General features: G+C 37.5%; 1 protein-coding gene across 1 annotated transcript in view; it reads right to left on the bottom strand.

Moving 5' to 3' along the window:
* Positions 1-23,028, bottom strand: part of Kifap3 (kinesin associated protein 3) — a 129,725-nt gene that overhangs the window by 45,357 nt on the left and 61,340 nt on the right. The window contains exons 12-17 of the mRNA XM_038349684.1: positions 16,588-16,696; positions 15,217-15,329; positions 11,910-12,075; positions 10,949-11,074; positions 5,982-6,080; positions 2,212-2,297 (exon numbers count right to left, since the gene is read on the bottom strand). Coding sequence (XP_038205612.1) covers positions 2,212-2,297; positions 5,982-6,080; positions 10,949-11,074; positions 11,910-12,075; positions 15,217-15,329; positions 16,588-16,696 — 699 coding nt within the window. The remainder of the gene's footprint in view (positions 1-2,211; positions 2,298-5,981; positions 6,081-10,948; positions 11,075-11,909; positions 12,076-15,216; positions 15,330-16,587; positions 16,697-23,028) is intronic.

Here is a 23,028-nt window from a genome sequence, read left to right on the forward strand (position 1 = left end):
GGGTTTTCTTTTTATACTAACTTGAAAGAAATCTGATGACACTGTGGAGAGCCACATAAACATGGCAAGCGGTTACATCACAGCTTAATTATACTGATTCTTCTTGTTATTTTCACGACAAGAAAGCTCTTTACAATAATATCTAACACTGTTCTCTTTGTGGCTTTAATTTTAGTGCTGACTAGAATTTATAAGTCTCTCGAGGGAGGATGGAATCAACAGTAAAATGAAGGCTTGGAATGTTCACTGGGCTTTGACAAATGAATGCCTTTTTTTTTTAAATGAGCACCATTTCAATACAGTCTTGGAAGCCAAAGTCAAGATTAACATTAATTGTAAGGATGTTATGGGAAGTAATAGACCTTAAGAAAACACCAACACAAAACTGGCTGCAAAAAGGAAGGGTGGCTGCAGTATCTAGGAAAAATTGTGTATGAGAGGGAGGCACCTCCAAGTATAAGATAAAAAGTCAACTCAGATTGCTTATTAAACTACAATAAAATATTTTATCCTATACCATATTTGTATTTGTGCCAAATATTTTTACATTAAAGCTGAGGCTACTGCCAGGCAGTGGTGACACACACCCTTAATCCCAGCACTTGGAAGATAAAAGCTGGTGGATCTCTGAGTTCGAGGCCAGCCTGGTCTTCAGAGTGAGTTCCAGGACAGCCAACGCTACAAAGAGAAACTCTGTCTCAAAAAAGACTGAAGTTATTGTTAGAGCTACCATTCATTTACATTCTAAAGGAAAACACCTAATATACCAATCTAGACATATCTTCCATTTCTCAGTGAGGGGAGCTGGAGCACACGAAGGTCATGCACAACACTGATGGATGGCTCACGGCTGTCCTCACTGTTTAAGCAGACTCACACGTAGAACTTTTTTTTTTTTTTAAATATTTATTTATTATGTATACAATATTCTGTGTGTATGCCTGCAGGCCAGAAGAGGGCAGCAGACCCCATTACAGATGGTTGTGAGCCACCATGTGGTTGCTGGGAATTGAACTCAGGACCTTTGGAAGAGCAGGCAATGCTCTTAACCTCTGAGCCATCTCTCCAGCCCCTCACACGTAGAACTTTATGATGCCTCTTATTCCCATGGAACAAATTTTATCAGCACTGACATTGTGATATATTTGAAAATGGTAAATATGCCATTAAATTGTTCCCTAAGAGTATTAAGTATTTTATGTTTATTAGTTCCATTTTTATCAAGATATGATATACTGGTAAAGATTCTCTCTATATATACCATCTACCTCTATCTATCTATCTATCTATCTATCTATCTATCTATCTATCTATCTATCTATCTATCTATCTATCATTTCTCTACTCTGACTTAGATCAAAGCTAAAACAACATTGTATCAATAATTCAAAATCACAGTGAGGTAGTCTAATCTAAAAAGCAGCTGGCGTCAAATATGATGAATTTCCAAAATAAAATCTGGGAAATTAACAAGAAAGTTCCTGATGTTAATTGTCTACTTCACAATGACACCACTGACAGAAATGTTAACCCAGTTTATTTTCAATGAACTAGTTAATTGATTTCTAAAAATGTTTATCGATTTTTTTAAAAGAGGTTGCTAAGCTCCCAAGACTACTGAAGGTGGCAAGCGGGCTGTATCGGCAGTACATAGCTAAGGTTCACACTAACCTAAGGTTCAAGTCCCAAAGAACTCTACAGCAGCACCCTAAGTTTCCGAGAAAAATATTTAGGATTAGCCAGTTTCCAACCTAAAATGTAGATCATCCCTCTACTTGTGCATACTTAAAACGTCCCAGCATCAACAATAACGCGAAGACATTTGTATCTCCTCTTTATTAAGTACCTCATAAAACTAATCTATATATAGAACAAAAATGATCAAACAACTGAAAAAAATCATTTGCATGAAATTTGATTCATTTTATAGACATTGACAGCAATTTTCCTTCTTCTACATGTTTCTAAAAATGAAATGATTCTTGGATGGCACAGAGATCAGCCTGTGTTCTGTGGTGATTTACAAACCTCTCTCAAGAGCCTTGGGTTAAAAGTTGAAAGCCAAAGGATCTACACTTAGATAACAAAAGTTTCTAGATCTTCACAGAATACAAATATTGTGTTGCCACTCAATAGTTCAAATTAGGTTTACATATTTTTTTCATATTTCATAAAATAAAATCAGATTTTTTTTGTAGAGAGAATACTTACTGCGATAATATCTAATGTGTTATCACAGACTTTCCGGATTTCATTATTCTTATCATGCATCAGGTCTATGAGATATGCTGGAGCTTCTGAATAAAAGTGGTTAAAGACAAAAAATGAACTGAGATTGTAGCTCTTCAGTTATACAGAAATTGCAAACATCATTATGGCAGCACAATTGCTTTCTTGATCTGTCATGTCCATGATATTCAGGGAAATATTTCATATGAAAGTGAATAACATCAAATAATCACTTGAATCTCATATAGTTGCTATAGTAAAAAGAACTGGAAAATTATGTCATTTTAAATAAGGCATTTTAAAACAGAATTTAAAGAAATAGTAAAATATATATGACAAATATAAATCAGAATTAGAAAACCCAAGGAAACAAAAGTTCAATAAAGAACATGAAAGAGAAAATGAACATAAAAATAAACACAACAGACTCTTAAGAGAAGTATAAGACAGAGAATAAGACAACTTATATATAAAAACTAAATGGACAAAAAGGTTAGAAAATTTAAAACACAGTAAGGATAGGCAAGGGGGTTAGGAAGACAGCTCACAGTAGAGTGCTAGCTTTGCAAACTTGAGAACCTAAACTCATTTTCTAGAAACTATATTTAAAAAGTGGGTGTGAAGGTGTGAGCTTGTAACCTCAGTGCTGGGAAGGAGGTAGTGAACCGGGACTCACTGACCAGTCAGCCCGTCTACTTGCTGAGTTTCAGGGTAATGAGAGGTCCTGCATGGAAGAGTAAGAGAGACGGTTCTTGAGGAAGGACAGCTGAGGTCATCCCCTGGCCTCCACACACATACACAGGTGCCCATCCACTTGCACAGACACATGCACCTGTACACACAGGAACATGTAGACACAATAAACAATAAGTAAAAAATAGATAAGGAACTGCAAAATCCAAAGCAATAGAATATAATAGATAATAGAAACTAAAGTTCAAGAGAACATTCCAGGGGGTCAGGGAAACTTTATATGTGAAAAGTACATTTGTAAGATTTTACTGAGGTTTCTAAGTCTACTAACAGTAAAACAACTTGATGTTAAAGAAAGTAAACATTCTTTTAGTTTTTCTGACCAAAAGACCTAATCACTCCAGGACAAAGTGTGGGAGAGTCTTCTGTTTGTGTTGATTTCATTCGTTAATAAAGAAACTGCCTTGGCCCATTTAATAGGCCCTCCCTTAGGTGGGTGGAGTAGACAGAACAGGAAGAAGGAAGTGAGGTAGATGGCTCAGTCAGATGCCACGCCTCTCCTAATTGAGACAGATGCCATGCCTCTTCTCTCTGAGCCAGACGCGATGAAGCTCTGGCCCAAGATGGATGTACGCTAGAATCTTCCCGGTAAGGCACCACTTCGTGGTGCTACACAGATTATTAGATATGGGTTAATCAAGATATGAGTAAGAGGCTGAAACTAATGGGCCAGGCAGTGTTTAAATGAATGCAGTTTGTGTGTTGTTATTTTGGGGCATAAGTTAGCGAGGCGGCCAAGATCCGGGCGGGATGAAAAACAGGCCTGCCCGCAGGCTCTCACTACAGACAAAGGAAATTAAACTGTTCTCAGAATTAGGATAGTAAGTACTTTACAGAGCTCTCCTTGGAAGCAATGCAAAATGGATGGCAAATGCCTCTAAACTGCTAAAGGGAGTGTCAACCCAGAATTCGATATTTAGCTAAATTATCAGTAAAATGAGAAGCTGTTATTTTCAGATAACCCTATTTTATTATTTATATATATTACTACATATAAAAATAGCTCATTATAGGTGGAAGTCAGTTCAAGAGCATAACAACATAGAATGCAAGCAGAGATAGGAGCCAAGGAAATGAAACAAATATATAAATTTCCGGTAAGCACTCATTTTTAAAAAGTAATAATTAAAACGTTAAGTTGTATGGAAATATTTTACAACATACACCCACACGAATTTGAAGGGAGACTCTCTGAACATCTACCACAATGTTGCTTCTAGATGCAGTGAGTTACTAAATAAAATTCCCAATGTCATGTGGGAGACCTCCTGATTTGTTTTTGGTCAGGGAGACAAACCACGGAGGCCTCCAAAACAATACATGTTCTTGTCATTACTGTTGATGGTCCACAAAAACCAGATGATAAGACCTTAACTGCATAAGACAAAACACAACTTGGTTGCAAGACACAGAGAAGCTGAGTGGCAACTGAGGTGGGAAGCATCTCCTTGCTGGCTAGCCTTCAGAGTGCCAGAAGGTGCTACAATGGCTGCCAGGAGAAAAACGGTATCAAAGGGCTTACCTCTTTCTCAGCTCTGCGAACTACAAAATCAACTTGCCAGGCAAGATGAGCCCACCTGTGTAGCAGTCATGACTGTTACGGGGGACACCAAACACTGTCTTCTTGGATTTGAGGCCTGCTTCATAGGAGAGAACTCATGCCAGACACTGCAAACTCAGTCAAAAACCCAAGCCTGGAAGGATTATGGGCCCTAGAGAATACTGACTACTGTTGTTTAGATAAATGGACACAGCATCAATCAGCCTTCTAAGCATCTATGTTTATACACAGAGGTAAATGCTAGTTTTAGCCCCTGTAAGTGAAGCCCTTTTTAGAATTCACAAAAATCTTTAAGATAAAATAGGTTGTCTTTCCAAGAAGTCCCCTAGTAACACTTGTCTAGTAACACTAGTAAGACTTGTCATTCTGTTTTATGTCTTAACTTTTCATAAACAATTTTTATGGGCTAAAGAGACACCTTAGTCTTTCAAGGCTATACTCACTACCAAAACTTCAAGAATACTTTGATGTTTTGTCTGTGTCCTGAAAATTTGAGTGAGGGAGAATTCAAAGTTAATGGACTAATTATTTTGTGGAGGATTCAGGCTGAGAAAACTTTCTGCTTTTTTTAGCTGCTTTTGCTTCTTTTGTTTTGTTTGTGTGTTTGTTTTGGAGCAAATAGCAAAGCTGTGGAAAAGATACAGAGTAGGAGTGCAATTACAGCTTAACATAGAGAGGCTCTGGGTGTTAAAGAGATCAATAGTATTAAGAAAAAGTGAAGTAATTTTCAGTCAGACAACAGAACAATAGGAGAGGAGCTTTGAGGCATTTCTATGGACTCCATCCATTACAGGTTCTACAGTGCAAAACTTCAAACTAAGACTTTCCTCTGAAAATAGCAAGTCTCCAGGACACCCTCTTGAAAAAACAGAGATTGCTGCACCACCAGTGCAAGGGGGCTATACTAGCATTCAAGTGGATGTGTGCCCTGGCATTGTCCACATGGACTTTTTTTTTTTTTTGCAAATGTGCAAAATGAGGATTTAAGGGCTTATGGAGGGTTGCACCAAGGTTCCAGAGAGAGTCCATGAAGGCAAGCAGGGTGTGGATGTCTTGGACGTCCTGCAGGAAGCCCCTCTGAGGCTTGTGCATGAAGCTGTGAGAGAAGAGCTGAAATGGAGACCCTTAGGTGCTGGAGACGGCGGGAATGCCACGAGCACCATTTTCTAGGCTTGTTTGGTCTGAGGTCTGTTAGCTGAAGTGGAGGTTTACACTGGTGGCATTTACAGAGGTTCTGATTCTGGAATACTGCCGATTTCAGATTTCCTTTATCCCGTACTACTTTCATGCAAACAATTACCATAGAAGAGAAACTGCCATTTAAATTCATTTCTAAGTCTGCTGTTTTCTACAGCATTTCAACATTTGAAAGAAAATACCAAAACCGAATGTCTCTGCAATTGTAAATGGTCAAATATTTTACACATTGAAAGGATACGTGTTTCCTTGATTATGACATCTCTTGTGGCCTGATGGAAAACCATCTGGTAGAAGACATAAATTATCTGACACACAAATTCATCATCTTCTTGCTGAGCTGAAAGGAAACAGAAGCTTCCATGACAGAATTCTGTATTTATCCACGGAACTAAAACATCTGGGAAACAACAGAGTGACAGTGGCAGGCAGACAAACAGCAGCACCTGAGCAATCACCACCCCATGGTGATCCCACATGGGAAAAGCACTGACAAAAGGATGCCTTCTAGAGTTGAAGTCTAATTAGGAATTGGACTACTGGCGTAGAATGCAGCTCAGTGATAAAGCACTTGCCTAGTATTATGACAACCTGGGTTTGACCCCCAGAAGCTCAAGAAAAGAAAAAGAAAATGGACTATTATAAAAAGACATTTTGTTGAATAATATTCACCAAGTTAAACTTTACATATATTGGCCTAAAAGAGGTATTTTTATTTCAATCCAATTATTGTGATAAAATGCAATCATAAAGGCTATTTTTATTTATATTTTATGATGATAATAAATAATATAATAAATGTTTAATATGACAAACTTGTAATTTAACAGTAAATGTGATTTACTGATAGAGTAATTTCGCCATATACTCTTGGCAACAGTTCAGTGACATGTTAGAAACATATTTCCTGGCTAACAGTGTCGAACTGGCCATGTGTACTAAAGTGTGAGCCTCTTCAGGTCTAACCTGTCTAAGATGATTTCCATCACTAACTTCCAAAATTACTCAGGCTGTCCACCAATCTCTTTCCATGTAGGCTTTGCTCTACAAGGCTTTAAACACTAAAAGTGTACATGATCCTTTTCTCCTATTTAGTTAAGAAAATTCTACATATCACCTTGCGGTAGGTGCATATTAGAGAACCTGCAACACAGTGAAACTGAGCTGCTGCTATCGTAAACACTCAGCACTCTCGGCTAAGCTGCAGCAGAGCACTGACACGCGTCATTTTCTAACTCTGCAGCTTCACGAGATCTTCACCTTCTGTCCACTGCACTGTCTTCATTTTCACAACCCAACTATCTAGTGTCTTTTAATTAGCTCTAATCTATGAACTTCTGGCTGTGGGAAGGGTATATTAGAGTAAATATGTACATATTACATTTTTGAGATGGAATAATTTGAAATATGACTATATTATTAGATGGTCTTGTAAAATATTAAATTACAAAGCAAATTAAAAAATCAGAAAAGAAAATATACAATAGACCTATATAGTAATTCATCTTACTGGCCATGCCTAACCTAAATGAACAGTAAACACAAATTAGAGTTCAATTTCATTGATTACTGGGGAAAGTTAAATTAACAACACAAGAAGATAATGGTAGGAAGGCTTCACCTAATGGACTGCCAGTGCAGAGGGTGGCGGTGGCTGAGTAGCTTTAACTGTCCTGCACTGGGAACTGGACCTGAAACCGACACAACCACACTGGGAAACAGACTGCACCATTTACTGAAAGCTAAACATAATGCCAACTCTCTGACCAGCAAGTCTCAGATACACACCTGATAGAAACGAGCACAAACATTAATGGTCAAAGAAAAGACTTTAGAAACATTATTTGTAATAGTTACTGTTCCGTATGCCCCATATCACAAAACCCTTCAATGACACAAAAGATACATATATTTATAATACTATATATGACAATGGAAAAGAGAAAGTCTATAAGTAACATAGATGGATCTCATAAATCAGCCCAATTTCATGTACACAGTTAAAATCCAAGCAAAGTCAAATTATCAGTGATATAACCCAAGACCAGAAAGCTAAATATTTCTTTTCTGATATGGATACTAGCTTCAACTCTTGTGTTTTAACATGCAGCGCAAATGGAAGCCAGAAAACTAGAAAGGGTCTTGTGGGGACATGTAAAGGGAGAGGAAACAATAGATTACAGGTGACACCAAAGCAGTGAGTGAATACAGGAGTGGAAAGACCTAGCAGGGAGGGACATAGGGTGGCGGGAAGCCATGGAGTAAAGAGCAGGCTAATGAAAGGAAAGAGATATGAAAAGCCACATGGAAACCTACTGTTCACAGCACAACAGCAAACATAAGTGGAGGTGCAGCAGTACACACATGCAATGGAAGAAGAGGTCTGAACACTGGGGGTTAGAGGAGAAAGTGAGGAGGGGGTGAGGGCATAGGCAAGAGAAGCAGGTAAACCAAAATGAAGGATGTATGAAACCCTTTATGGAAAGTCACTAGTTACTCTGCTAATTTCAAAATATAACTTAAAGAACAAAAAGAGAATAAAATTACCCTACATGGGTCCCAGAAGACAGATTAATAGCTAAAAATTGTAGTAGAAGGCACAGAATATCTCCCAGTGAGTTATTGGTTCCCAAAGGTCTCTAAAAATACAGGCTATTGTTATTGCTCTTTGTTACCCACCATAACTACATGGTAAGACTCTACTGCTAAAGACAGTGTACATTTTGGATTCAGGACACTAAATCTAATCTCCAACTGACCGGGAAACTTCCTGTTGTCTAGTTTTCACAGAGCCAAAGTGCTATGAAGGCTACTGGGAGAGAAAAGACATCAGTGAACTCACCTAACACCAGACACTGCATAGAAAGTACAACACCAATCTGCCAGAAAAGATGTGTCTCTTGATACATAGTGGCAATAATGTTGTGAGATAACTAACCACCTTCTTGCTGAGTTTGAGGTCTGTTCCATAAGAATGAATTTCATGCCTGGTACTATAATCCTAGTCAAAGCTCACAGTTAGGGAGATCACAGACCCTCGGCTAAATGGTCATGCTGTCGAATAGCCTTCTAAGTATTTATGCTTATGCCATAGACCTGGTTCTTGTCAGCTTTGGTCAGAGAAGCTCACTCCTGCACTGAACAGCAGGCAACAGAGAGATGCAGAACTGATCAAAGTCTGAGAAAAAGAGACTTAAGTGCTTCACCTTAATGGGACATCTCAATTTCCTGGATTACTAACATGGCTCAGGTAACACTATGGAAGCAGAGGTGAAAAGAACATCAAGAGCCAAGTGATGGGGAGGGGTGCTGTGCAATGCTGTCTTCTGGACATTGCACGCCTAGTGCAATAATGCATACATAGTAGCCATGGTTGCCTGTCTAAGACCCACCACATCCAGCTAGCTCCACCCCTTACTGAGGAGATACTAGCAGTGAACAGCTGCTGGAAAGGGAACAGTTGCTCACTCTTTTGAGGAATAGCCATTGCTAGGTTTCTCAGTGGATGGCCACACCTATGCACATAGGGGCAGCACTTACTGGATTTAATGGGTTATAAAAAAAAATGAAGTTGGAAAATGTGGTACATTTACACAATGGAGTACTACACAGCAGAAAAAAAATGACATCTTGAATTTTGCAGGAAAATGGATGGAGCTAGAATACATCATTTAGAGTGAGGTAATCCAGACCCAGAAAGACAATTATCACATGTACTCACTCATAAGTGGCTTTTAACATAAAGCAAAGAAAACCAGACCACAAATTACAATCCCAGAGAACTTAGACAACATTGAGGACCCTAAGAGAGACATACATAGATCTAATCTACATGGGAAGTAGAAAAAGACAAGATCTCCTGAGTAAATTGGGGAGAGGGTTGAAGGGGAGGGGAGAGGCAGGGAGGGGAGCAGAGAAAATGTAGAGCTCAATAAAATCAATAAAATAAAATAAAAAATGAAGTTGGAAAGAGAGTGTCTTGAGAAGGGTATGGAAAAAGCTAGACGGGAAAAATAGGATGATCATATTTTATTGTACAGATATGTGAAATTCTCAAAAAGAATGTTCAGAAGATAGAAATCTCTCAATGGAAACATTAATGATTGGGAAAACAGCAGATGCACTTCTAGAGTGCCAGTAATATTTACCTCCCTACATAGGTAATGCAGTATGGCTATGCTTACTTTGAGAGTTCACTGAATATAAACCTATAATTTGTGGATTTTCTTTATGCATAGTATACTTCAAAATGTCTACTAAAATTAATAAAATGTATATACATATATATCTTATAAATGGCCCTGGAAGGACTGAGAATAAGAAATGTGCTTTTTTTAGATGTCTCACACTAGCAAGTTTAATTTTATATAATTAGCTAGTTTTAATCTCTAAGATGGAATAGAAAATTACCCCAATGAAACAATGCTAATTTCAGATAAATATGATCTGAAATGGGAAACTAATGAGCCCTAGACCCTTAAGAGCAATACGGAGTAAGGGAAGACTCAAGTTCCCCACTAATATTGTACCCTCACACTACTGTAGCTAGTTCAATTTAAATTAAATTGAAAATTCAGGTTCTCAGTCCTGACAACTTCATTTCAAGTGTTCAATGGATATATGCGTTCGGCAGGGAAGATAGATATAGGACATTTATTTTTCTGACAGGTTCAGAGGGCAATATCCTGTGAATCTAAAAGAAAATATGATGCTTAGAATCAGCTTCCAAGTTAATGTTCTTACTGAGAAGTTAAGATACAAAAAGAAAGGGTTGCACAACAGAAAAGACCAAACTCAAACCAAGATAAAGTTAGACAGAAAGAAGTGATTCAGTAATACTTGTTGAATCTGGGAAAGGAGGGAAATGCACATGAAATTGGTACAGAATTGCTTCATAGTAATGTCCTTAGCAGCAACCTCAAGTCCTTTCATATTATTCTATCCTATCCTAGTTAGTAGCTTATTTAGTTCATCTTTGTTACTACATAATTTAGTTAATCCTATGATTAAAGAAAGAAAATACTGCAGAGATGGCAAAGCACCCTGTGTTCGTGTACTCATTTCACCTTCCAGACATCCCAGATTCGAGATCCACTTCTCTGCTGAGGCTGGTCCCCAGCAAAACACATATAACATTGTGGATTCTTTATTTTACATTTTAAATTTAAAATAATATCCTTTACACATTGACATGAAAATGAGAATTACCATTCAGCAGTTCAATGAGTGCCGGGATTATTCCAGATTTAGCTAGCAGTGCAGCGCAAGAATCATCCATAGATACAGTTCCGATCATTATAACCACTTCTAAAACAAGGTCATCCTCTGCAGCACCTGGCAAAATGAAGACATGGAAGGTTTTCATTGAGTGTCTTGAGGAAAGCCATTTGTTCTGTCAAATTTAAGTGCACAGAAAAGATACTAAAAGATGTTAAACCCATCCAATGGATATCTGACATGCTTATAAACTTGTCGTTTTATTTCAGATTTTTCATGTTTCTCCATGAGAGCCTGTAGTACTGGTGAGACAATAGGATGCTGTAAATATTATATTTGAAAGTACAACTGAAAGATAATGTAAGCAGACGGTAAAAGACTCTTTACTGTGTGTGTGTTTCCACATCTGCATGTATACATGGGGGGACACTTGTTAATAAAGAGACAGTAAAAATCTAAAATCAAAAATAAATAGGGAAGAGAAACTAATGTTAAGAAATTACTCTTAGCTGGGTAGTGGCGATGCACACATTTTTAATCTCGGCACTTGGGAGGCAGAGGCAGGCAGATCTCAGTGAGTTCAAGGCCAGCCTGGTCTAAAGAGTGAGTTCCAGGACAGGCTCCAAAGCTACAGAGAAACCCTGTCTCAAAAAACCAAAAAAATCTCCCCCCAAAACAAACAAACAAACAAACAAACAAACCAAAAACAAAAAAAAAAAAAAAGAAGAAAGAAAGAAGAAAAGAAGAAAAAAAAGAAAAGAAAGAAATCATTTTATGACAACTTAGGACAAATGAGGACTTACAGAAAATAGGGGGTTTGGTAATAATCTTTCTAAAAACAACACTGTTGGAATAGTGTGCTGCCTAGAACAACGGACTCATACAATACTTGGTAAGCAACCCTATCCAAAACCCAGAGCTTAAGCAAAAAATCTATAACATGGACACAGACCTGGCTTCAGCTTATCTTTGAGGAATGGAACTAGCTTGTACTCCTTCAGAACCAGCTCCCAGTCTAGGTCTGGGATGGTCAGATTTGCCAGAGTTCCCAAACACTCAATTACAAACTCCTCCTCTTCATCACTGGAAATCTGAGCTGCAAGGTCCCCAACATAATCCTGAGGAAGCAGAATCGCAACAGAGTTAAAATGTAGGAAAGGATCTAATCTAATAACTGGTAAAAAAAAAAAAAAAGCAAAACAAAACATAGTTCTCAATTTAACTGAGTTAACTTGTTAAGGATCTGATGGTAAGCTCCAGAGAGGGTATGCTGACTGGACAGTTGCAACATTACAATGAGAAGTGGGGTTTCCTTTCCTTTCTTTCTTTTTTTCCAGCATGTTGAAATAGTGATTGTGGTAATTGTGTACAAAGGACCATCAATAAGGGAAGAAGGGATGTTTTCTCCTCTTTGGTCAAAACCTGCAGACCCTTGATTCAGGAAGACTTGATCTCAACTCACAGATCTATCATTTACTTGCTGTGAACCTTAAGGAAACTACAATTTCTGAAAATAGGATGATGCCTTTTAAGAATATAATGTTGGAACTATCATCTACACAGTAGCCACTTCACACATATTAAAGCAATTATTGTCATTGCTTTGAAATAAATCTTAATATCTTATGGCTGGAAGTTAGATTTCAAGTCAAAGAGAATTTATTTAATACTAATATACTCAAATATTAAGTACCTGCTAAATGTGAATAATATTGTGGCAGAAATGTTGGGAAAAATATAAATCTTGTTCTCACAATGCCTTCAATAAGTCATTAACAACATTCTGAGACTATGTGGCAAGCAAATAAAGAAATCAAAGTGGTTAAGTTTTCACTTTTGTACCTGGATAAACTGGACACTTTTGAAAACATGGTGTGGGAGGTCCTTCTGTCTTTGTGTTGCTTTTATTGGTTAATGAATAAACAAACTGCCTTGGCCTGTTGATAGGGCAGAACTTAGCTAGGTGGGGAAAACTAAACTGAATGCTGGGAGAAAGGAGGCAGAGGCAGAGAGAAGCCTTGTATTCCCGGCCCGAGACTGACGCCGATCCTTGCCCATAAGCCACAGCCATGTGGTAATACACAGATTAATGGAGATGGGTTAAATTAAGAGTTAGCCAATAAGAAATTAGAGCTAGTGGGCCAAGCAGTGACTTAAATAATATAGTCTCTGTGTGAGTATTTTGGGGCCAAGCGACCGAACGATCAAGCAGCCTTCATTACAACAGAAAGAACATTTAGATAAATTTGCTTCTAATGGAAGTACCAAGCTGATCTACCATCTTTAAGATTTTATAGCCTATTACTGCAGAGTATAGGGATGTGGTATCTGGCAAGTTGTGGTAGGTAATGGAGAAAGAATTCTGGATTAAGCAGGTACAGATGAATAAGAAGGTCTGAACATAAGCCTGGATCATGGGAATGTGGATATATTGTTTATGCTCTCTGTTGAAGACACGGATTTCTAACATCAGCTATCCACTGATGTCCAGATGTCAGTACAGACACATTTTCAGAGAAACAAACAGATAACAAAATGACCCTCACTCCGGGAAGCAGCACTCAAGCAACAGTTGGCGCAACTGTCCAAATATGGGAAGCAAAGTGGCTTGGGCTGGAGCAGCCAGGAGGTAGGAAGATTAATTTCTGTCCTTGTTCCTGACATACATGGTGCTGGGCCCTGCATTCACTTGGAGCAGCGATGTACTTCCTGGTTGTACAATACAACCACTTGTGAAGATTTAGCAAATGCATGCTCAGTCATTTCACTCCCATATGAAGTAAATTAAAGCTCACTAGTTGACCAGTAGAATCGTTTGATGAAGACACAACATAGCTGGGCAAGGCTCTTTCAGGCTCTCTTACATCTGGGTTATTGGACCTTAAATTACCTCAGAAATCCTGACTCTCATAAGGTCACATAACAGTAGGAATGACTGATCAATAACCATCCTACCAACTTTAGCAGGATGCCAACTACACAGTAACTTCTTACTGTAGCTTAAATTGTACTGTTCAGAAAATCTCTGGGTCCAAATTCCCTATTTTGGGCTAGTTCATGATCAGAGAATTTAGGCACTAGGGATATCTGATTACCTCCTTTCTTCTCTTTTTTGTTTGTTTCATCTTTTGAAGTATTTACAAATTGATGATGTGTGTTCTATAATAGGCACGTGACTAAAGCTTTAACTCTGGAATGGATTTTAAGTAAAGTAATCATGGCAGCTAATTTGTCTCAGCACTCAGTTACAGCAGGAGTTTCTCAACACTTCATTATTATCATGGCTCCTTGAGAATGGGGCTCTTTATGTAATCTACAGGAGAGACAGTGAGGTTCATGGAGGTTAAAATACTTGCCCAAGCATCTGTGTCAGACCTTGGGTTCTTTACTATTCTGCTCGCTAGCTTTCTCCTTCAGAACTCTGGAGAAACAGTGACATAGTAACAGGAAGCACACCTTTGGCAATGCACATATGTCTGCCATGCTGGGCCTTTGCACTGTATGTTCATCAAAGCAGAGGACAGCAAACTAGGGGCTCCAACTACTTTTTGAAGCTAAAGAATTTTTGTTTGTTTTTGTCCCATATTTTTATCATTTATTGCTTACATTTGTGGTGTGTATGTGTGCATATGGAAGTTAGAGGACAACTTGAAGGAGAAAATGTACCAAACTCATGCAAAATATTAATATGGAAATAGATATGTATGCATGCATACATGTGCAGACAACTGCATATGCATGGAGGTCAGAGACCAACTTAAGGAGTCGGTTCTTTCCAGTGTGTAGGTCTTGGGATTAAACTCAGGTTGTCAGAGAGTAATTTAATTAAGTTAAATCACTGTTTTTAACTGTTCACATTAATGGGCTTTGTTATAACACAGTTATGCACATACATAACAATTCTGACTATATCCACTCCTGTCATTACCTTACTCCTGTCACCTTCCTTTTCCTAAAGGCTTTTTCAAGGGTCCTTTTTTTTTTCTTGCAAACACTGTAGACTGAGGAAACCAAGACTCAGAAAGAGAGATGCCCCTTGTACTCTTTTTGTGGATACTGGCTCTGAATATTTTCCTTCATTTAATCTTTTGAGAATTTTACTCATTACTGCCATTAAGTTAAGCTCATAAAGGTTCTCCCAAGTGCAGAGGTTGCTTGAGTCCTGAGTAAATGTTTGAAGAGAACCCAGAAAGAGCTGTCTCCCCAAATGCAGCAACTTAACACTGGGATCTCAAGGTTTTAGGATGGAAGCTACTCACGATGAACAAACTTTTGGTGGGTCCATCATGCTGGGAGACATTTCTGATCATCTTCATCAGCAGGGGGTCCTTGAGCTTCAAAGCTCTTTTCATGAGCATCTTTAGCCCATTTCCTAAAACAGAAATTTCTGGATCACACTGAGGTGACATTAAGCTTAAATGGCTTTTGTTTGGGGTACATCTAATACAATACAGAATCCTTAAGTGTACAATCTGAATCAGACAAATGTATGTGCTGTGTAACCCAAACCACACACCATAGAAACTACGCATAGAATATGCTTGTTCATTCCTGTGCCCTGCCTTTCAATTTTATCCTCCCACACAACTATTTTCCTTTACCCCTTCTTTTACTTCTCTTGTTTATCTTTTTAGACATAGTTAAGCTTTATGATCTAGAGCTTTATCAAAATAGGCTCATATAGTATATGCTTTCTTGGCTTTGGATTATGTTCCACAAATAAAAAACACTTTTGAAAAATATTATACTTCTAGGACTTCTAAAAATACAAAACTGGAAACATAGAAAGAGCTAGAGAAAGGATAGTTTCTACAGCACTGTTTAAGCTTGAAAGGAAGAGCAACAAGTTAACTATGCAAAAGAAGTAGACAATGGCAAAATCACAGCTCAATTATGCTTTGAGTTTTAAAATGTTTGCTAATATTATTTTTGTGTATGTGTGAACATGATGTTTGCGTGTTTGTGTGTGTTATGGCATGCATGTGGAGGTAAGAGGACAACTTTGAGTAGTCAGATCTTATATGGATTGAACTTAGGTCAAAAGGTTTGTGTGTCAAGCTCCTTTATCTACCAAGCCCTCTTGTTAGCCCACTTTTATAAAAGCATTTTATTATATGGAATGATAGTTAAAATATTATTTTTAGAAGACCATTTTATAAGGTACAGAGAGAAAAATCACATTTTTATTCAAAATTTTATAGAAGCATTATACAAAAATTGATTAATTTCTGAGTGATAAGAATAAAGATTTAAGGTTTTGTGCTTGCTCATTTATATTTTTTATAATGAACATGTACTCCTCAGAAGTAAAAACTGATGGCCAGTAGCCATTGAAGCATCCTGAGTAAGGTAGGTCATTTTATCAGGATACTATAGAAACAATATCCTCATATTCTTATAGTTCATTACCTTTAAAATAAATACAAGCTGATTTGTGTATGAAATATTACCAAAAGTATAACCATCAGAAATGGATATCCTATGAGGCCCATAAGAAGTATAAGCATACTGAAGAAACTTAGAAGAATATATGTTTACATTGTATTCTTTCTCCCTTTTATTACCTATTTCTCATTATATGCAAGTTACCATATGTTTAAACGGCTACTTGTGAAGCTCTGTGCACTGACCTTCACAGATGAGCTGGACATTTCTCTTGTTAGCAGCAAGATTAATGCAGAAAGAAATCAGCTCCAAGTCAATTCGTTCATCTGAACACTCAAAGAGCATCTTCATTAACTAGCAAGAAACAAAGTTATATATTATTCAAAACACCAAAACAAATCCCAGAAGTAGAAGTATTAAGTATTCTCTTAAATTATACATTGGAAATAAGGTAATCTACAGTTTATTATAAATTGGAAAGCTTTAACTGTTAAACAGCCACAATGAGTAAATAGGTGGTAACAAATAACTAAATGGCCAGTAGTAAACAGGAATTTCCAAGGAGTGTAGAGAACGCTAGGAAACATCAAGCAACACCTCAGCACATTAAGGAACTAAAAATATTGCCTGGAAGCTGGGCAGTCCAAATGAAGAAAACAACTCATATAAAAGTGACAAAGGAGCAAAGAACACAACTGTTCTGAAGAACTGAAGGAAGCCAGGCACAGCTGATGAAAAGGGGGCTAAGAAGGCTAGAGCTAGATCCTGCAGCTCCTGTAACACGTTAAGGACTCTGGGCTTCATCCTAAGGACACACCAAAATTACTTAACGTTTCTGAGGACAAGTGTCAGGAAATAAAGTATAAATCAGGACAAACTGTTTTGTATCACACAGAGATTAGAGTCACATTTTATTTAAATTTACACAGAAAGATTACACAAAAATAAATAAATGAGTAAAAAACATATATGCAGAGGGAAAACTCAACTAAAATGATAGCTACCTGTGCCAGCTATGTTGAGCAATTGGGGTAGAAATAAAAGAACTGATTAGATATATATTTAGAGAAGAGAATCAAAGTGGGACTTAATAACTGACTAGATAGTGGGGCTAATGGAGGAAAGGAACCAAAGATGACTCCTGGGATCCTGAATTGAGAATGTTAGGGATGGTGTTGCCAACATCTAGTAAAAATGTTGGAAGCTAAAAAGGGAAAAAAGTACTTAGGGTTTGACACTGGTGGAATTTAAGCTGCCGAGTCTAACTACAGGTACTCAGTAAGAAACTATAATCAAGGCCTAAGCTTACGTCTTTATTGGATGTATGTTAGAAACTGCTACATATGGCTGATTTCTAAAGCTGTAGACTAGATACTGAAACTTGTCCATCGATATAAAATGAGAAAAGAAAATCAGATAGACAGATATGAAGAGAAGGTTTGAGAAGTAACAGAAGTCAGGAAAGAAGAGACAAGCTATGTATGCTAATAGTGATTTAGTTATTATGTATATAAACGTGTGTTTCTTTGGGTGTGTGTGCAGGTGCATGGAGGTCACATGACAACCTTGTGATTTCTTCTTCAGGTGCTGCCTATCTTGTCTCTTATTGGAACCTGGAATTCACAAGTGGCCCAGTCTGGCTGACCAGCATCTCCCCACAGCTTCCCTAAAGCTTGGCCATCACTCCAGGCCTTTTTTCGTTAAAATATGGTTGCTGGGAATCAAAGCCGGGACTTTCTGAGTGTGTGGAAGACATTTTACTGACTGGGCTATCTCCCCAGCTCCATGCCACTAGGTGTAAGTGAACAGACGTACACAATTCAGAAAACACTCTTCTATTATGGGGAAATCAACAAGCTAAATTAGTACATATTAAGTAAAGATATTTTTGGTAAGTCAAAACTGCTTATAAGAGATAAAGATATGAACATATAAGCTTTATAACATAGATATAATAAAGATAAAACATTTAAAACATTCTAAGACATATAACCTAAATATTTCCATGTTGTATTTTAGGAAAATATCTTTTAGAACCATACACTTTCATTAATAAAGTTTATGCTATTTCTATTATATTTTTATTTTTTGAGATTAAAATTGCATTATTTCCACCATTTCCTTCCCTTCCTCTAATTCTTTCCATGTACTCCACCCCCACCACAATACTCTCTCAAATTCATGGCTTAATTTTTTAAAAATTATTATTTTGTATATAGTAAAGTGAATAAGTTTTTATTTTAGAATCTGGCCTGCAAGCTATGGTTTTAATTACTTTCTGTGTTAGCTCCAGATATCTACAAAAAGGACATACAATCAATACAGTCAAAATCAATAAACCTTTCTTGTGAGCAACCAATAGCTTGAGAACAAAATTAACTAAAAGTACTATTCTATTCCAATTGTCATGCACAACTCTAATAACATGGTGGTAATTTATATGCAGAAACTACATAACACTGGCATGTATCATGTCCTCCCCAGAGGGCAGGTCACAAACCACAAACGTGTCACTAATGAATCTCTGAGTAAAAGATCATTAACACATAGTAATGTTGTACTATAAAGAGACTCTAAGCCAAAAATAAAATTATCTTAATTTACTGGATGTGTATTTAACAGATATTCTGTCAGCAAATTAAAAAATAAACAAATTAGCAAAAATGCAGGCAATTATCCACTAATTATCATGATTACATTTTCATAATATAATTCAAAATCTGTTACTGCTATCTTCCTTTAGAACTTTTACTAAATTAAACTTTTTATAATGAAAATCTATTACATTGAAGCAATGCTTTAAGAAGGTAAAATATTATAATAAATATTTACTTCAAATTAGCCCTGAAGTATAAAAATTACCCTTGAAAAACGAGGTTGCAGATGACATATTTAGAAGCTATGGATTAAAAAAAATAATTTCCTTGCTAAATCTCTTGTAGAAACAATCAGATATGTTTTTAAAATAACGTCTGGTTTGAAAAATTTATTATCCCATCTGCAAAACTGAGAGAAAATTTAAGCATGAGTGAAATGTATCCTAATAGAAAATCATTGCTTCATCATAATGAGAACACTTCCATTTTAAAGCACTCAAGTCTAAAACCAGCTTAATTCAAACTCCAAGAGCCACAGTGCAGTTGTCTTTAATTTGATTGCTACCCATGGTACTTCAAACACAAGGGTAATTACTGACAACTAGGAAATATTAAAACTAGATTTGTTCTGTTTTAACTGTCTGTTTTCATCTTTTACTAATCTAACAGGAAAGCACTAAAAGGTCTTCAGCCTGCGCAATGAAGAAGCAATAGTGTTCAATCAGACAAGTCCCATATTGAGTATCAGATACCAAAGACCCAAGACTGAAATCACTGTGTCTAGACTCTCTGGCACCTGACTTCACTTATTTACCAGTGACCAGAGGCCAACCCCCACAGCTCTCTGTATTCTCATACACCTCCACCACCCCACCCCCCTACTCAAACATCTTTGAATGATTATGCCAGAACTGTGCATGCCGCAGGAATCTCTTCTGACTGGCTACTCCCTAGCTCTCCTGTTTGAAGTGATGCTCTGGTTTCTGAACTCAGCAGATAATGGCAGCAAGAGCAGAGAGGGCTGTCAGAAAGGACGTTTACCAGCATTCAGCTAAAAAGAAGCATGCAGATCAAAGTGGGGCCAAACAGGACAACTGCGGTGGAAAACATGTGGATCACTCTGATGACTCTTGCATGCTGTTCTAGGGCAAAATATTAAATAACACCATGACATCACTACCTAACCATGTACTTTGATTGGCCGTTCTATTACCAATAAATACTTTTATAAGCATCTGGATGGCATTTGCACCTATTTAAACAAAACATGCAGCTCAGAGGTCTAAATAACAATGAACTGTTAATGTGTACTTTTAACTATTATTAGACTACAACCATTAACTCCTGGTTATCCAAATATGCTTACCTGAAACAATCCACCCACTGAGCCCATTAAGATCATACATAAAAAAGATGACCTGAACTCAAATTTTGAGGAATAATTACAAATAGGGAAAGAAAATGAGAACACATTGAATAATTATAGGCAATAAAGTACAAAGGAAGAAAAGTGACGCAATACTGGGTGAGATTATGAGGAATGTTGCATGCACACTCACCTATTCTGGACATTTAATATTTTCAGAATGTGAACTCTACCCTAATTACAGGTTTATCCTGTAAAACACTGTACAACACTGCACTATGAATGAGTCAGAAATGATGAGAATGATTCACATTTTACAAGCCATACTTTTATTTGCAATCTAGACAGCACATACATATCATCTTATGTAATTAAGATTATAATCATATTAACTATTCTCTCTGATTACTAAAATAGATGTGAATTATTGCTGAGCCACTGCATTTCTGCCTTCAGAGTTACTATTGTCTCCTCTGAAAAATCAAGTGTAATACTTCAAGATCTTTATTTTTAATATTTAATGAAAAAATATTATCAGTAATTCAAAAAGAACAAAACTTCCATTGACCTGTGGACACTGCCACCATGATAGGGCTTTCTCTAATACATAGGTCAATTGGTGTGCTGCCCCCAGAAAGTTTAAAGTCCACTGGAAACACAAATGCTACCCTGGACAGGAGGACATTTCTAATTTCTGAAGGGTATATTCTGTTTTCATTTAACTTTTGTTTTCCTTTCTATTATTCTTTTATTTTGCAATGAACAATGGTTGACAACAAAGGCATGCAAGCTTTTATCTAAGTATGCCCAAACTGGACAGTGTGAAATAAAATTTATAGGCCTTAAATGTACTTAAGTATATATTCTAGACTACTTGGTTTTATTAAAGTAACTAAAAGTTCCAATATAATATAATTTCGTATTCCTTCAACAATCAAAATTTCAGAAAGATAAAAGAAGAGAAATAATAAAAACCTTAAAAACTGTCAAAAATTCATGATCTGACAAAACTGGGAGCATGGGGGTGGGGGAAGGAAGGGAGGGTGGAAGGGGAGGAAGAGGGGAGAAAAGGAGGGGGGAGGAGAACTTGAGGGAACTGGATGGTCGAGAAGGGGAAGAACAGAGATGGAGAGTAAGGATATTTTGATTGAGGGAGCCATTATGGAGCTAGCAAGAAACCTGGCACTAAAGAAATTCCCAGGAATTCACAAGGATGACCCCAGTCAAGACCCTAAACAATGGAGGGGGGGCAGGCAATCTGGCCTTGCCCTGTAGGCAGACTGATGAATATCTTAAATGTCACCATAAAACCTTCATTCAGATGGAAACTGATGGAAACAGATGGAAACAGAGGCACAGATCTGCGTGGAGCATTGGGCTGAGCTCCCAAAGTACAGTTGAAGAGATGGAGGAGTGAGAATATGAGCAAAGGGGTCAAGACCATGATGGGGACACCCACTGAAATAGTTTACCTGAGCTAATGGGAGCTCATCAACTCTAGCTGGGCAGGGAAAGAATAAGCCTGGGACCAAACTAGACCCTCTGAATGTGGGTGACAGTTGTATGGCAGACTGATGGGCCACCGGCAGTGGCACCAGGATTTATCTCTATTGCTTGTATTGGCTTTTTGGAACCCATTCTCTTTGGATGGATTCCTTGTTTAGCCTAGATATAGTAAGGAGGGCCTTGGTCCTTCCTCAAAGCAATGTGCCTTACCCTCTCTAGAAGTAGATAGTGAGTTGGGTGGAGCAGGAGGGGATGGGAGGATGGGAGGGAGTGGGAATTGGAATTGGTATGTAAAATGTAAAAAGATAGTTTGCTTTTTTAAAAAAATAAAAAAAATTGTCAAAACTTGAATGGGTTTGGAGAATTTGGCTCATGAAACACAGATGACAAATGTTTTAAAAATTCCATCATTGACATGTGTGATATTAGAACACTCTGTCAAGTATACATGGAAGAAGACTGCTTTGGTAAGGATGGGGGAACTTTTGTAGACACCAAGTTTTAAGCTGCACTTACAGCCATGTCTAAAAATTACTCTAAATGGGCTCTTCTTTTTGAGTCATTTGAAGTTTCATATTTTATTTTTGAGACTATACATTCTGTAAGAGTAGGATAACTCCAAATTTAATATTCAATGCAACAAGTTTTCCACCCCTTCCTGGTTTATATTTATTTCTCTCTTAATGCTATTATTTAAAAAAATTTAAATCTGGGTAAAAAGTCATTCTTTGAGAGATTTTTTTTGGCTGCTTTTCAACTAATATCCTGAAGTCAGTAAAGGTCTGACACTGAAGAAGGAGAAGGTACTCCCTTTGAAACTACAAAGCAGAACCTCTGGAACCCTTGGAGCCAGGCTGCAGTGAATCACCTGTAATCTCCCCTGGACAGGGCTACTGTAACATGCTGGACAGCTTGGTCACAGCGCACAGGCTGTGTGTGGACACAGGTCAGCACATGAGGGTATGTCTTAATGAAAGGATGTGCTCTACCTTCTGGGAAGAATGCCTATCTGCTGCAAGCACTCACAGGGACCCCTACAGTGCAAGAGGAATGACCCTTTGGAAGAGCACCAGGTTTTAAATACATGCAAGGAAAACCTTAAAATCCCTGAAAACAGATTGTTAAATTCTGACTCACTGATTGAGAGTGAATAGAGGGACAGTCAGAATAACAAGAAGAGAAATCTGAGTCTGTTCTCTTAGAGAAACAAGGAGATG

This window comes from Arvicola amphibius, chromosome 12 (genome assembly GCF_903992535.2).
Source record: "Arvicola amphibius chromosome 12, mArvAmp1.2, whole genome shotgun sequence".
Classification (NCBI taxonomy): Eukaryota; Metazoa; Chordata; class Mammalia; order Rodentia; family Cricetidae; genus Arvicola; species Arvicola amphibius.